Source organism: Camelina sativa, chromosome 6 (assembly GCF_030686135.1).
Source record: "Camelina sativa cultivar CO46 ecotype springtype chromosome 6, ASM3068613v1".
Classification (NCBI taxonomy): Eukaryota; Viridiplantae; Streptophyta; class Magnoliopsida; order Brassicales; family Brassicaceae; genus Camelina; species Camelina sativa.
The window spans coordinates 24738137-24752644 of record NC_141885.1 but is presented as its reverse complement, the minus strand read 5'-3'; the positions used below and the strand labels follow the sequence as shown (position 1 = coordinate 24752644).

The 14508-nt window shown below is 33.9% G+C and overlaps 2 protein-coding genes across 2 annotated transcripts; one reads left to right on the top strand and one right to left on the bottom strand.

Annotated features, from left to right (window-relative positions):
- Positions 1 to 216: 216 nt before the first annotated feature.
- Positions 217 to 5850, bottom strand: LOC104792815 (E3 ubiquitin-protein ligase HOS1). Its single transcript, XM_010519043.3, has 10 exons — positions 5537 to 5850; positions 4551 to 4941; positions 4083 to 4217; positions 3817 to 3992; positions 3136 to 3537; positions 2884 to 3042; positions 2238 to 2729; positions 1758 to 1895; positions 880 to 1526; positions 217 to 661 (listed from the first exon to the last, which is right to left on the bottom strand). The coding sequence occupies exons 1-10, from the start codon at positions 5624 to 5626 to the stop codon at positions 481 to 483; spliced, it is 2811 nt and encodes a 936-aa protein (XP_010517345.2). The 5' UTR covers positions 5627 to 5850; the 3' UTR covers positions 217 to 480.
- A 142-nt stretch (positions 5851 to 5992) lies between these two features.
- LOC104792813 (uncharacterized) lies at positions 5993 to 9327 on the top strand. The gene is made up of 6 exons (XM_087454605.1): positions 5993 to 6278; positions 6746 to 6803; positions 6912 to 6992; positions 7250 to 7415; positions 8497 to 8770; positions 8952 to 9327. Exons 1-6 carry the CDS (start codon positions 6225 to 6227, stop codon positions 9144 to 9146), a joined length of 828 nt encoding a protein of 275 aa, XP_087310731.1. The 5' UTR covers positions 5993 to 6224; the 3' UTR covers positions 9147 to 9327.
- The last annotated feature ends 5181 nt before the right edge of the window (positions 9328 to 14508 follow it).

Genomic DNA, 14508 nt, shown 5'->3' with positions numbered 1-14508 from the left:
AACTTTAGACCTAGGGGAATAAATTAAGGAACACCAAAAAACCGAAGATGAGATTATGAATTTGAATCCAGATCGAAGGCAGAAACAGAGAAAGAGAGTTCAGGGGGTTTAGGTTTTTGTTTATATCGGGAAACTTGGACAAAACGTTTTGCTAAATATTTTTAAAAAGTCAACAATAAAGACGTGAGGGACAAAAAAAAATATACACCATGCAACTTTACCAACGTAAAATTTTAAACATACTCATCATTAATTTCTTCTCCTCATTAAAATGATATCCGAGAAAAAATGTCTAGAAAGGAAAACTAAACAAGAAAAACAGTGAAACACAAAATTCAAAAATCATATCATTTCCCAGGCACAAAAAAAATAATCAGGAGAACGAAGCTCACTGTACCTATCTCTCCCTCTTTACACAACTTGCTCTCGGTGATGCTTAACAGAATTGACAATGATCTTTTTTTGAGTGTTTGTTATATTTCATCTTGCAGCGAATCTACGTCTCCTTCTTCCCTTAACCTGCATGGAACCAAAATTAGTCATCGCTTCCATGCCCAAGTTCGGTTCATCTTCATCCTCACTTGTTTCATCTGACCGCCACCTCAATCCGCCACTGTTATTCCTGCTCTCCGTGGCCACGGCATTTGTGTTGTCTTTGAAGCTGCAATTCATGATACACACAATTGATATGTAGCTAATCCAGTATAAAGATTAGAAGCTGTGGACGAAAGAACCAAACCGGAAATTCCTCAGGACTTTATTTTTAAACCAAACGGCAACAAGTGTTTTATACCACACAATACCAGTGTCCACTACTTTAATGGCATGATTGAAGCATAAAGAAAAAAGGCTAGGCTATAAAGAAGAAAGGAAATGTACCTTGATGACATGTCCATTGGATCATCCAAATCATTAAAGTTATCTCTGTCCGGTTGCATCCTTGTGCCAAAAAAGGTTGATTCCGGTTTCTGTACAGATCCATTGAGATGGTTGCTGCTAGGTTTCACTGTTACAGGATTGTTAGCTGTGACTCGGCGGAGATAAGGAGAGCTCATATTATTCTCCATGAATCTATCAACATTTGTCTCTGGAGAGGTTTCTTCAGTCCTTTTTCCTTTAAGCTGGCTGTTACCACGCGCTCTGTTCAGATCTTTGAACGGAGTTGACACTTCACCAAATGTCAGTGCCTTAGTTGTGCTTCTAACTTCACTCTTTTGTCCTCTATTTGCGCTTGTAAATAACCTTCCATGGGAGATATCAAGGGAAGCGTTTCCTATCAAATGACCGGGTTGAAATGGACTACCATTATTAGCCATTGGCTCTCTAGTGTCGGCATTGTTAGCCCGCTGGAGAAATACAGAATTATTAGAAACGGGAACTGAAGAAGTAATCATCTCAGTTGCATCAGCAAGATTAGAGTTTTTTGCTCCTTCAGAAGCACTTTCAGAGGTATCTTCCATCTCAGAAAATTGTCCAGATCTAACTTGCTGCTGCTGAATTACTGGAAGTATATCTATGGATCTATCCTGTTTCAGAGCAACAGAGACACAGGAGGGTATAAATGTCAAGTTGAATAGCCAATATCAAGTAATATTGCACACACATAGAACATTCAAGATTCAGAAATATTTGACAATCCTGCAAGTATCAAGAGGCTACTAAGCACTATGCAAGAAGGTGGAAATATGAGGATGTAGCTTTTAAAAGGAAAAGTGGAAGGATCCACTTGTACATGGAAAGGTGGCTGCAATACTTACAACTAACTCTTTTCTCCAACGACTCTGCGATTGCATTCTGAACATAACTTCTTCCCCAATTCGAATGTCGGATAAAAAACCCTCCTCAATTTTCTGGAGCTTAAGATCGACTTTGTATGCCTGGATGTAGCGGTAGCGCTGCAGCAATGTGAACAACCAGTAATGTCCAGTCAAAGAAAGACCAAAATACCCAATAATATACGAATTCTTCAGAGAATAAGCAGAGCTTATAGTGATACTGATTGCCTGGTTGTTCAAATAACTTAATGCTTGTTCATTACTCTCAACATCAAGCTCAAATTATAAAAGATTTTTAAAGTCTAGACAGCAAATACATGAAAATATACCAATATCTAGTAGGATGAGCTAATTGTAGAGTCACCATTGAGATCCCTAATGAAATTTATTTGACTATTTTCAAAGCTACTCTAGTGCAGACAAACCATTCTCAGCCCAAGTTGTTCAAGTGAAGTTACTAACCTGAAGATAAAAGACAACCAAAAGACTACCCACAGCTGATGACGGGTCATCAGTTGCAGAATCCAATAAGCATCTGTGCAGATATTTCTCCTCATTTGGGTTCCATGGTAACTCAATGATTCGATCAACCAAGTTTCTCCTAATAGAAAGACAGCAGAATTCGTTGACTAGTATCTCCATCCATTCTGTCCAACTCCAGCTGTCTGGATCATCGGACACATGAATCACAGCTCCATTTTTCAATTTATTTTCCTTTACTTTCAAGCAGAGTGTCCTTTGGTATGTGAATGCTTCACTCAGAAGACCACATTCCACTCTCACACGAATAGCAGTAACAGCTTCACCAATTGAAACCAATTCTGATACGCCGTCACGACCAGACCAACGCAAGACCATAAGAGCTGTTTCAGGGTTTTCCCTCTCCAACAGGACTTGCGCAACCTTGGGGTAGGTTTCTGGACCACATATTTCAGGAAGAATCCTACAAGCCTCCTGAAATATAATTTGGAAAGTTTGTAAGCTACACCAATTTCTAAATATATGGTGTTTGTCACAATGTATAGTTTATCATACGTATATTCCAGCGATCAAACATGCACAAGAATACATATTTACATATGTTTTCCCTGGTAATGCCAAAAGGTACCTGGAGTGCCTCCTCTGAGTGATCATCGAGGAGATAAAATACAAAAGACTCCAGCAATGAATGCCTGGTTATGCCAAAGGTAGCAGCAAAATCATCTATAATGTGCTTCCAATATTTTTCAGGGGTAGTCCAATGCCGATCAAACAGGTAATAAAGAAACTATCTCCTGGTTAAGGAAACCAGCGAAGAATAAAAAGCAAGGGAAGGGTTAGTGCAATGTAATGTGAAACATAGGCGATGACAAAAGGATACAATTGCTTGCTTCGCAACAACCAAATCTGAACCGCCATGTAAAAAGAGTATGTCAGCAGCAGTTCTAAGATTCTCAAATGGATAAGACCCTGACGTTCCCTCTATTTTGGATCTAAGAAATGATCTCTTATCCTTCTGTAAACATCCAACTTCTAGGTCTGCCCCTATTTCCTGACCGTACTCTGGCTCTCTCTCAAGATTTTCTAAAGCATCCTCAATAAAGAGGGAAGCACCCTGTACATTGCAATCTGAGGACTGGTCTACAGCATCAGGCCATGCACGCTTAATTGCATTTGATTTTCTTTCAAGTACAAGGGCATTCCACGACGTGAAATTAGAATATCGAGACCTCACATCATCCAGAAATCCGTGTCTTATGCACCAAACCATTATGTCCAGATGCTGAAATATAATAAAAAACAATAGTGTAAGCACACCACAAGCTAGAGCTGATATAGTTAAAACACTCTCTGATCAGAAGATATACGGTTTATCCCTGGATATCTTTTAGCATGTCATATAAAGATAAGGTTAAAATATACCCATTCACTAATATGCTAATGACAAAAACACAATGCACAGAGGACACTTCAGTGTACAGTTCTTGGGAAGTAAAGAGAGTTATTCAAGCATACTTTTGCAAAGTTGTTTGGATATCAAAAGAATAATATCTTAGCTGACCTGCTTTGTTTTACCAATGTTCTCCCTAAGCTTCTGCACATCTTGAAGCTGAGATGAAACGGAACTCTTAAAAGCTGATTCCATAACTTCAAGGACACTACATATGCCAGCCACCTGTTTCGAACACTTTAGTAGTTTATCTAACCACGCTTGCATCTCTTTTGTTTCAAGAGTATCTGAGAACCAATATTAAAGATAGACAGACCCCAAGGGGCACACATATACTGGCTTAAGAAACAGAGAAATATAAACAGCTCAAAGGATACAGATTTCTTGAAGATCAGCTAAGATGCTCCGGAATGTACGTTTGACCCAATCTTTGACAACAACTTCATCCAGCAAGAAAGCAATGACCGGGTCACTAGATACAGCTGTCTCATCCATACAGACATTGGTGATATCTATTCATTTTTTGTCAAGGAGATGTCAATAATATATCGAACATAAAATAACTCTTAGAGAAAGACAAAAAAAACTATGCACATTTTGCCCATCAGTGAGGGGCAGGAAACAAGAACTACCTAGAACTACATGAACCTATCAGTACAAGATTCCTCATATAAACACAGTTTCTTATTGAACATGCCTTTTCATAATGAGATTTGGGGTCACAGCTGTAAATGAGACAACACATGCTTAGAAGAAATCTATACGAGATTCTTGGAATATCAAACAGGAAACTAAAGACTAAATGCAAATATCTGAGAGCGAGCATAAATGACACTGATAGATACAATGGCACACCACCGATATAAGATTGTTGTTCATGGCAACATCAAACAGAGAATAAAGGCGAAGAACATCAGCTGTCAATTGATGTCCATCCTCATCCGAATCCTCTGACGCCTCTTCATTGGTTCGGGAAATTAGACCAGCTTCAACACATTCATGATAGAGACGAAGCCGAAGCTTATCTCCAAGTTTTGGTAGTGGACTTCTACAGATTGGACAAACATCACACCTCTGACAACACTCTGTGCACAAGGAAGCATGCCCACAAGGGTTTAACACATAGTTCACAAACCGTCCACAGCTTGCCAAATCTCTTGTTGCACGACATCGCTCAATCTTCGCCTCATTACACAATTCTCTGAGGTTGATATATGCCAAATGTTTCAACGCCTCCTGTAACAAACAAGAAATTAACTTATACTAAAGCAAACACCAATTCTAAAACCTTCAGTTCAACTTTCATGACTAAATATATAAAACATCCAACTGCACTACGTATTCACCAGGCCAACCCAGTAATCATCTTAATTTTTCAAAATGAAATAAGACTAAGATGACTGCCTTAACTATAAGGCAAGAGAAATTAGATCCCAAAAACTACCCTAAAACACAACAAGCACCTGAAAATTCAACATGAAACTGCTGCCAATGCTTTAAATCCTATGTTGATTTTGACACAAAAAAAAATAGTCACCATTTCTAAAACCAAAGTCATCCAAAATGCTTCCATAGTGTTAGATACTACATTCAGAAACCAACAATGCCTCTAGAAAAATATATCTAAGGGAATACAAACGATTCACAAAACCCACGAACAGCGTAAACAAACACTAATAAATCCGTAATTTTGACACAAGCTCTCCCAAAACCCCATTTAACCGGAAGATGAAGAGAGGCTAAAAAAAACAAAGCACCTAGAGATATCTCAACACCTGAGCTAAACGATTCCAGTGAATAAAGAAAGAAAAAAGTATCAAGAGGAAGAAACCTGAACAGGCTTGCTACTGTAATCAGGCTGCTTAAGAAGAGATATCGATCTCGCGGCGGTGGCAGAACCATTGATTTGTCTCGTATCCATCTTCTCCGGTGAAGAAACAGATATCAAAATAAAAAAGCGGAGCTAGAAGAGAAAGAAAGCGTGGTTGGTGAAAAGAGAGCTATAGTGATGTTGGCGAAGTGATAAAACCAGTCAGTCTAGGGCTCCATTAAGCTTTTCTCGGGAGGGAAGGAAGACAAAGAACTGTTAAGAGTGAATAATCCTCGCGACGCTCCTCCGACGGGTCGGATAATTCAATTCGGGTCAAGTTTTAAATATGGGCCTTTTTGAAAGTCTTCTTTCTTGTGGATCTTGTGATCGTATAGGCCCAGTGGCGGCAAACACGTGTGAAAAAGTGAGTGGCGCGTGTACCCACTTTCTAAAAAAGCACGTGGATTGGTCTCTCTTAGTCTTTCTCGTGTTTCTTCCTTTCCCAATTGCTTCCACGTACGACGACGGACGGAGGAGAGAAGAAGCAAGAAAAGGAAAAAAAACTCAGAAACCTTACAAATTAAGAGAAAGGGACGATCTTTTTTTTTTTCCTTTTTCTTTCTCCGATCTTATCGTGAATGAGAGATTAGAAGAGAGGCTCTTCTAAGCTTTGCTTTTGATATTTTCTTTTCTCTTTTGTTTGGATTCGATGGATGAGTCGTTCGCTAATCTACAGACGAGTCATTTGCTTGGTTCAGTTCCTGTAAGTGTTGTAAAAAATATCCATTGCTTCGATTGAGTTATCCTTTGTGAAATTTAACATTTTTTGGCTTTTTGATGCATCTCATCCATTTTTTTTCTTTGTTTTTGTTCATGTGTGTTTGTGTTCTGGCTCAAGTGTTACAAAATTCCAGTTTTTAGAATCGTCATTAAGAAGCAGAATTGTTGAAAAAAGAAAAAATCAGATTTTTTTCTTTCTTTTTTTGTTTCCTCGGTCCATTATGATGCCTCAGACTCATAGAACAATCCACGATTTGCTTAGTTGCGTTACTGGCTTTCTATATCTGTAAAAGGGTTCTTGAGTAGTTTCTAAGTTTAATGAGATACCAAAACTGAGTTTAGATGCTTGCATGATAGCTTCATTTGGGACTAAACTTCGCTTTGATTAATGTTTCGATTGAATGTATTCACTTTCCCTATGTTACTTACTTAATTCCTTTATTTGGTAAGGCTGTGATCGGCGACGACAAGAGAAGCACAAATGTACCTATTGCAAGCGTTAATGAAGGTATGTTTGTTTTTGCTCACTTGCTGCTTGAACTATCTTTTGCAAAATGATTTTTTTTCCGGTAGTGAAAGACTTTTGAGTGTTGCTTGTGTGTTTGCAATATTGTAGGCCCTTCTGCAAACATGCAGATATTTCCACCAAATCGTGGAAGCAATTCAAAGGGTTATCAAACTCTTGAGAGCCCAACAGGTAAAGAAAAATACTCCTTTTTGGCATTTTTCTTAAGACATATATTTGTCAGTACTCAGTAGTCACCATATATTTGATTAGTCAGAAGAACTTTTATGTAGACAACATATGTTGATTCTAACTTTGAACTGTTCATTGTGTTGAGGTTATACGTTACGTAACAGTATGATGATTAAAAATAGTGCTTATTCATGTCAAGATCCTTTAAACTTTTCTGCCCTCTATGATAATTTACTTCATTTTATCTGCACCTGTAGAAGGACCTGAACAACAGCCATCAAACAACTGGAAGGGCTTTTTTAACGTCTACTCATATACTCAGTACTTCGATGTAGACACAGACGTTGTTTTGAACAGATTGATGAGCTCGTTGTATCCCACTAGCGGAGATTTTTTCAACAAGATTGATGCAAACCCTGATTTGTAAGTCTTTTAATGCATTTCTCCTCTGACACTTCTTGGTGATTGCACTGGAGTTGCGAGATTTCTTTAATCAGTCCACTGCTCCTTTGTTACCATTTTAAGTGTTATCTTCTGCTCCTTTGTTACCATGTTACCATTTTAAGTGGTGTCTAGGTTTGTATTTCGAAACTCCTATTGAGATCTCAGGCTGTTAATTCATAACCATTTTAAGTGTTATATACTGCACCTTTCCGAAAGCACATTCCAGCTGCGATAAATCAGATGAAGGTGTTTGATATCTCATAGGTTTGGGGAATGCTTTGCTGTTTCCGGTGCAAGTGTTAGATAAGTAGTTTTACTGGAGTAGAGATTGCCAATAAAGCTATTGATATTTGATGATTAAAACTGTAGTGTCAGATTTTAAAACCAGGAATGTAATGAAGGAAAGAACTGGATCTTTAGCGTGATAGATCTTCCTGCTTCACTCTTTTTCATTTTGCTTGTTTAGTTTTCTTTTTTCTTAACTATGTTTTGCTGCTTGAATATTCCTCCGGAGCTGATATATTGTAGACTTTAGCCTGCATCTAGATCAGTTTCCATATGCTATCTGGTAACTATAGCTAGTTAAAACATTGCCTCACGTTAATTTTAGACTTCTAGCTATTTTCATAGTCTGTAGTATAGTCTCAATCAGATTGCGGTAAGGTTGATGTAATGTCATTGTCTTGATTAGGAAACCTAAGATCTGAAAATAGGATTTGTCTGATCAGGCTTCGAGGCAGTTGAAGACAGGCCTGATTGAGCAAACACTAAATTTATGCCCCCTTTGTGTTGTCATTATCGTTGATTCTCAGGAATCAGAAAATAGCAAGTTACCCCATTAAATTAAGTAGATTATTGCTTTGTAAATTAATAGGATGCATTTACTCACGTGTTACTTCAAGCGATAGATTAGAAAAATCCTCATTTCCTCTTGGACAAGCATCAAATTAACACGTGCATATATTCAATTAGCAAAAATGTTATCCTCTAAAGATTGGCTAAAAGCTTCACAAATGTTTGTAGATTAATGACTCGTGTTTGCATCTCGTCTCTCTGTTAGGTATGGACTTGTCTGGATCTGCACTACGCTTGTGTTTGTGCTTGCTTCGCTCGGAAATTGTGCCACATATCTTGTGAAGAAACGAACCCAAAGTGATGCTCCGTGGATCTTTGATGTGAACTATATGAATTTGGCAGCATCTGTAATCTATGGCTATGCAATAATTGTGCCTCTGGGATTTTATTTCTCACTTCGGTATATGGGGTCCAAAGCTGATCTTCTGAGATTCTGGTGCCTCTGGGGATACTCTCTCTTCATTTTCATTCCAATCTCTGTAAGTATATTCAGTAACTTCCACCTCTTTTGCTGTTAAAATTAATCAATTGATTGTCAATAACATTAAAGGTAGATGCATATACTTACTTGATACACAAATGGTATCACAGCGCTACTATCTTAATAATTTGTGCTCTCGATTGATGTTTAAGTCTAATACTCAGGATATTATTGTGCAGCTTCCATTGCTTATTCCAGTAGAGTTTCTGAGATGGGTGATTATACTCTTAGCTGGTGGCGCATCATCGTCCTTTGTTGCCCTGAATCTACAGTCATACCTTGAGACGAACAATGATATCACGGTTGTAATGGGTGCAGCATTTGGTCTGCAAATGGTTCTTTCAATCTTCATCAAGGTCTGGTTCTTTCCTTAATCTCCAACAACACCCAACAAAAAACAAATATGTAAAAACCTTAAGATTTTGATGTGCTGTAGTAGAACAAAGAATGTCATCACCAGATAATGAAACCCCCAAAGTAAAAAAGAAGGAACAAATACACTGAATCATGGATTCGTTTTTTAATGGCTTAGTTTGATGGTTGCTTTGCTTGTAATGATTTGTGTTTTTGCTTGTTTGTTTTGTTATCACTTCTTTGCTTATGGAGTAGTAAAAAATATCAAAAAAAAAAAATAGGAAGAATATTCACAAGAGTTATTGCAATTTACTCTTTTGTACACTGAAAGATGAAGGGACTGAAGAGAAAGACGAATGCATCTGTCGTTATGGTTTTGTTTAATATCAAGGTACAGAGAACATGTGAAGTATGAAAGAGTAAAGCCAAAAGGTCACATTAGATAACCTGTGAATTCGTGTCTGAAATGAAAAGATAAACCTGTGAAAGTGTTTTTATTTCACTCAACCCCGTAATTACTGCAAGATTTTATGGTAAAAAGTAAAAAGTCAGTCAAACCAATGTCTCCATGTTTTTTACTTTTCTTATAAAAACCTCAAGTTGTTGTTAATGAATCATGGGCCAAATAAAAATTACGGGCCCATTAGAATAGATAAATCATAGTATTCCTTTTAAAATATTCAAACTCAAAAATAGCTAGTGCCGTAGAATTATTCTTTATTCAAGATCTTACCCGAATAAAACATTTTAGATTTGCAAGAAATTCAAATAAATTAGAAATAATTGCATTTTTATGAATACAATGAACACACAAGATTTAATTGGGAGAAAATGGTAAAGGTTAGAAATAGAAAAGAGAGGTTTAATCTTGCAATTGACTCAAGTTAAGGGTTTAGTTTTCTAAATGTTCCAAACAAAAAAAAACAGATTCTTGATTCAAGAAGCACAAATACAATATTCTCTAACGAAATGTTTGAAGAAAAAAACTGTGTTGCAAGTTGTAACAACGAATATTATAGTCACTCAATGTTACGAGACAACTAGGTAATAACCCACACTACATGCGGGATAAATAGACTCAATAAAATTATTACAAGTAAAATTATTATTTGAAATATAAGGTGTCATAATAATAATTTAACACATAATTTTTTTCTTTTTTATTCAAATTTACATTTAATTATTTTGTGTAAAAATATATTTCACCCGTGAAATGTGGAATATAATGTTAATTATTGTGATAATTGTGATAATGTTATTTATTTTTAAGATTATTGTAATAATTAATTTTTAATATATACTCCTTTTGTTTCATAAAGAGTGTCATTTTAGAATTTTATTTTTGTTTCACAAAAAGTGTCATTTTACATTTCCAATGTACTATTTTATATTTTCAATACATCTTTTTCATTAAATTTTCTAGTTTTACCCTTAATCTATGACTAAATTAACTTATTAAACATTTATTAAATAAGGGCATATATGTATATTTTAATATTTTTCTAATTTGTGTGAAATGTGTCAAAATGACATTTATTGTGAAACAGAGGGAGTACTTGAATAGTCATCAAATTTTTAAAAATTAGAGAATAAGTTTTGTATTTCAAAAAGTTAAATAGATGAATAAGTTTTTTAATAGTTTATAAAATATAATTTATTTTAAATTATTAAATATGTTATGAAAATGATAATTAAATTATTAACTATATATATACTTTTTAATAGTTGACGGTCTTTCATTTTAAAAAACTAATAGAAATAAACATTACCTTATATATTCTAATAACACATTTATGTAAATAATAATAAAATAAAGATTTTCTTATATATTTTAATAACACATTTAATAAATTAAAAGAGTTATTTTTGTAAATATATTTATCTTGAAATGCTTAATGGTAATTAAATCTTCAAATCGCTCTGACAATGACACATCGACATTTTCACAAAATGCTTCTCTATTAATATATAGGGATATTGACGTTGGAATTTTCCGGTAGTATTGAAATTTAATTGTTAATGTAACCCAAAAGGTTCGAAACTCTGGTTACTACAAGTCCTTTGTTTTAACGAAAGATCTAAACGTGTATCTTTCTACCCTAAGTGGATTTTAATGTCGTATATAGTTGCAAAATATGGTATATTCGTATATCCATTTTTTAATTTAATAATTAATTTGCAAATATCCTGACCAAAAACAAAAACAAATTGTAAAGATATGTGATAGATCATATATCTCAGAATATTCAGAAATTTAGCATAATTAGTACCTAACACGAACTTATATGATTTGTAATCCACTTTTTTTTTTAGCAAGGCAAGGCAACAGTGACTCTTCAAGAAATGAACCAGTAGTGTGTTGACAAAAAAAAAAAAAACCAGTAGTATTAGTGTTGGATTATGACTACTTCTTCGTCTTAATCAACCGTCCATCGTGTTTAATTATATTAAATCAATAACTAATAAAAACTTATTAATCCTCTTTATACACTTTACAAGTTTTGTTTTATCTTGAGAGTTACTTGCTGGTTTTGGCATCCCAAACTAAAATTACTTCAATAATTCATTTAAGTTTCTGATCCAGCTCACCCCTCCCAGAACCAAAATGATATTTTCTTAAAAAAGGAATATATAAAATATGTAGAAAAAGAACAGTATCAATTCTATGAACGACCCGATCCTCCCCAATAGCAATCACTGTCTCTATCTCAGTCTTACAAACAAATGATTTAGTTTTACTAGTTATATATATTCTGAGTCTACATATGATAGTGATTCCTGTATAACTTTTTCTTCCTCTATCTGCGACTAATCACCACATATATACTTTTAATACGAGAGTAATGGAGAGAAACTCGTGATTTGTGTGGTTATAACCAAAAAGAAATAAATGTCGGTCAAACTCATATTTAATCTTTCGTAAATAGGCAGGAAATAACAAAATTCTAAGCATTTCTCTGGTTTTATTGTTTATCTTATGAATTCATGTAACAGAAAAATTTAAAAAAAAAAATGTAACAAACGTAAGAAAAATAAATGGGATTGTCATCTAAAAAAAATTGGATTCTGTAATATTTATTTTTGTGTTCGATGTAGTTTCGTCAAATTGTTCTCTTCCATTTTTGTTTTTTGTGGAAGATAATAGTTTTAAGTAACACACGTTGTTTCTTTTTTTATCCGTAAAGATGTTCATAAAAAATCCAAATTTGTCGACAAAGATAAGGTGACCGTAGGTAAGTTAATAATCAAAAGAAAGGTGAAGAAACTTTTGTTTTTTTGTTTTGTTTTGCCTGCATGATCGTTCATACACACATCAAACAAAACTGTAAAATAAAGTTGCCCACAAACTTTTGTCCTCGCACAAGTTTAGTTTGCTTATATATTGCTCAACATACCGACGTCAAAAGCACTTAATGCAAATCCTTAGAACTCCTCAAATTTTTATAGTTTTTAATAAATATTCAACTAATCATTCATCTTATTTTGACTTTTTACCAAAAAAAAAGTTTTAGTTAATTTTGAAAGGGAAAAATGTCATGTAATACATGAACTTTCAAATTTAGGCAAAAAAAACGATAAACTTCGTGGGAGATCATTTAATACATCAAGTTCTGTTAATTAGCCATTTAAAACACCAAATATCGTTGACCAAGACAAAATAGACATATCATTAAATGAGATAACTGAGCAACTAACATCCGTTACTTTTCTGTTTAACACCATGTTGTTTTTGGCTTCATCAACGATATTTGATGTTTTAAACGGCTATTCAACAAAACTTGATGTATTAAATGGCCTCTCACAAAATTCATGATTTTTTTTGCCTTTCACAAAGTTCATGATTTTTTTTGCCTAAATTTGAAAGTTTATGTATTTAATTACATTTTATCTAACTTGTGTAGTCTAATTTTTACTATTCAACTAATAATGATTAATTGTTGAATGAGTTATTTAAACATCCAAAATAAAAAGTCATCCTATACTCTTCAAATTTTTAAATTTAAAATATAGCAAATATTATGTTTTAAAGATAAATTCACATAAACACATTATTGAATTGGGGAATATGTCAATAAAAATGTAATTATGTAATTTGATCACATGTATATTATTTTTGTTTGTTATGGACAAATAAAATTTAGCACATGGGTTCTCATAGTATTTTACAAAAGTAAATATTATTTTTAATCATTTATGTTTTCGAAAAACATAAAAGAGTAATACATCAACAAAATTAACAAATCACCTCTCAAATAATAGAGAAGATATAGGAATGTATTTTTAATTACATAAATAGTAGATTATACATTTTCTGTTAAATAATATCACCTCATGAATTATATTCATAAAAATTTCTCAAGTTTTAAATATCTTCAACTCAATTGATGTAAATAAAAAATATTTTTTTCAATTATAACCGAAAACAATATTGCAAAGGATATTTGTTGCACATGTATAAATAACAATAAACTGTATAATAGTCAAATTAAGCTTGATTTTACGTTTTAGAGGTATAAAGCAAAAGACTGTCGAGTAATGTGAACAAAAAAAATCAAAATGCATTATCTTTTTTATGTACGCATAATTTGATTAAGAGTCTTTTGGTCTTGCTAGTCAACAAAACTTGATATATTAAATGACCTCCTACAAAGTTCATAGTTTTTTTTGACCTAAATTTGAAAGTTCATGTAATAAATGACATTTTCCCAATTTTGAAACGATAAATTACTTGTTTTTGGGAAATAACAGATACTACAAGTCTCGTTGAACGTGATTGCACTTAAGTTTTTGGACGCTCGTGACTCGTGACGGCTTTACATTGGACACAAATATATCTAATGATTAATGAAGTTGCACCAATAACAACTTTCCAAGTGTAGCATGTTTATATAGTAAGACATAATATACTCCACCTTATCCTATTCTGTTCTTCTACATTTTTGTTGGTCGAGTGAAAAATCTTATCTGTTTATCTACAAGTCTATAACACCGCTGCAAAATGTATAACGTGTTCTCATTTTTGGCCACTGATACCCATCCCATAACACATATCTTTGTTTAACTCTTTAAACTTTAAGAAAAAAACATAACCAGAGTGCATTCAGCACTTACATACTTTTTTATTCTTATTTATTTCATACTTCTGTTCTTTAGTTTAGTTACCGTTTGAATCGATTATATATGTATAACTGTAATTATCAGGGTTTAGTAATTGTAAAAGAAAACGTTTTAACGTTTACGTATTGAATAGTACGCTCGCAACGTCTAACTTTTTTTTGCTAATGAGGCAGATACAAACACAAAAACGTCATCATTTAAGATTTATTTCTTTATTCGATCGGGTAACATGGCGCCATGTTTGCTTAAGATTCTAATATACTA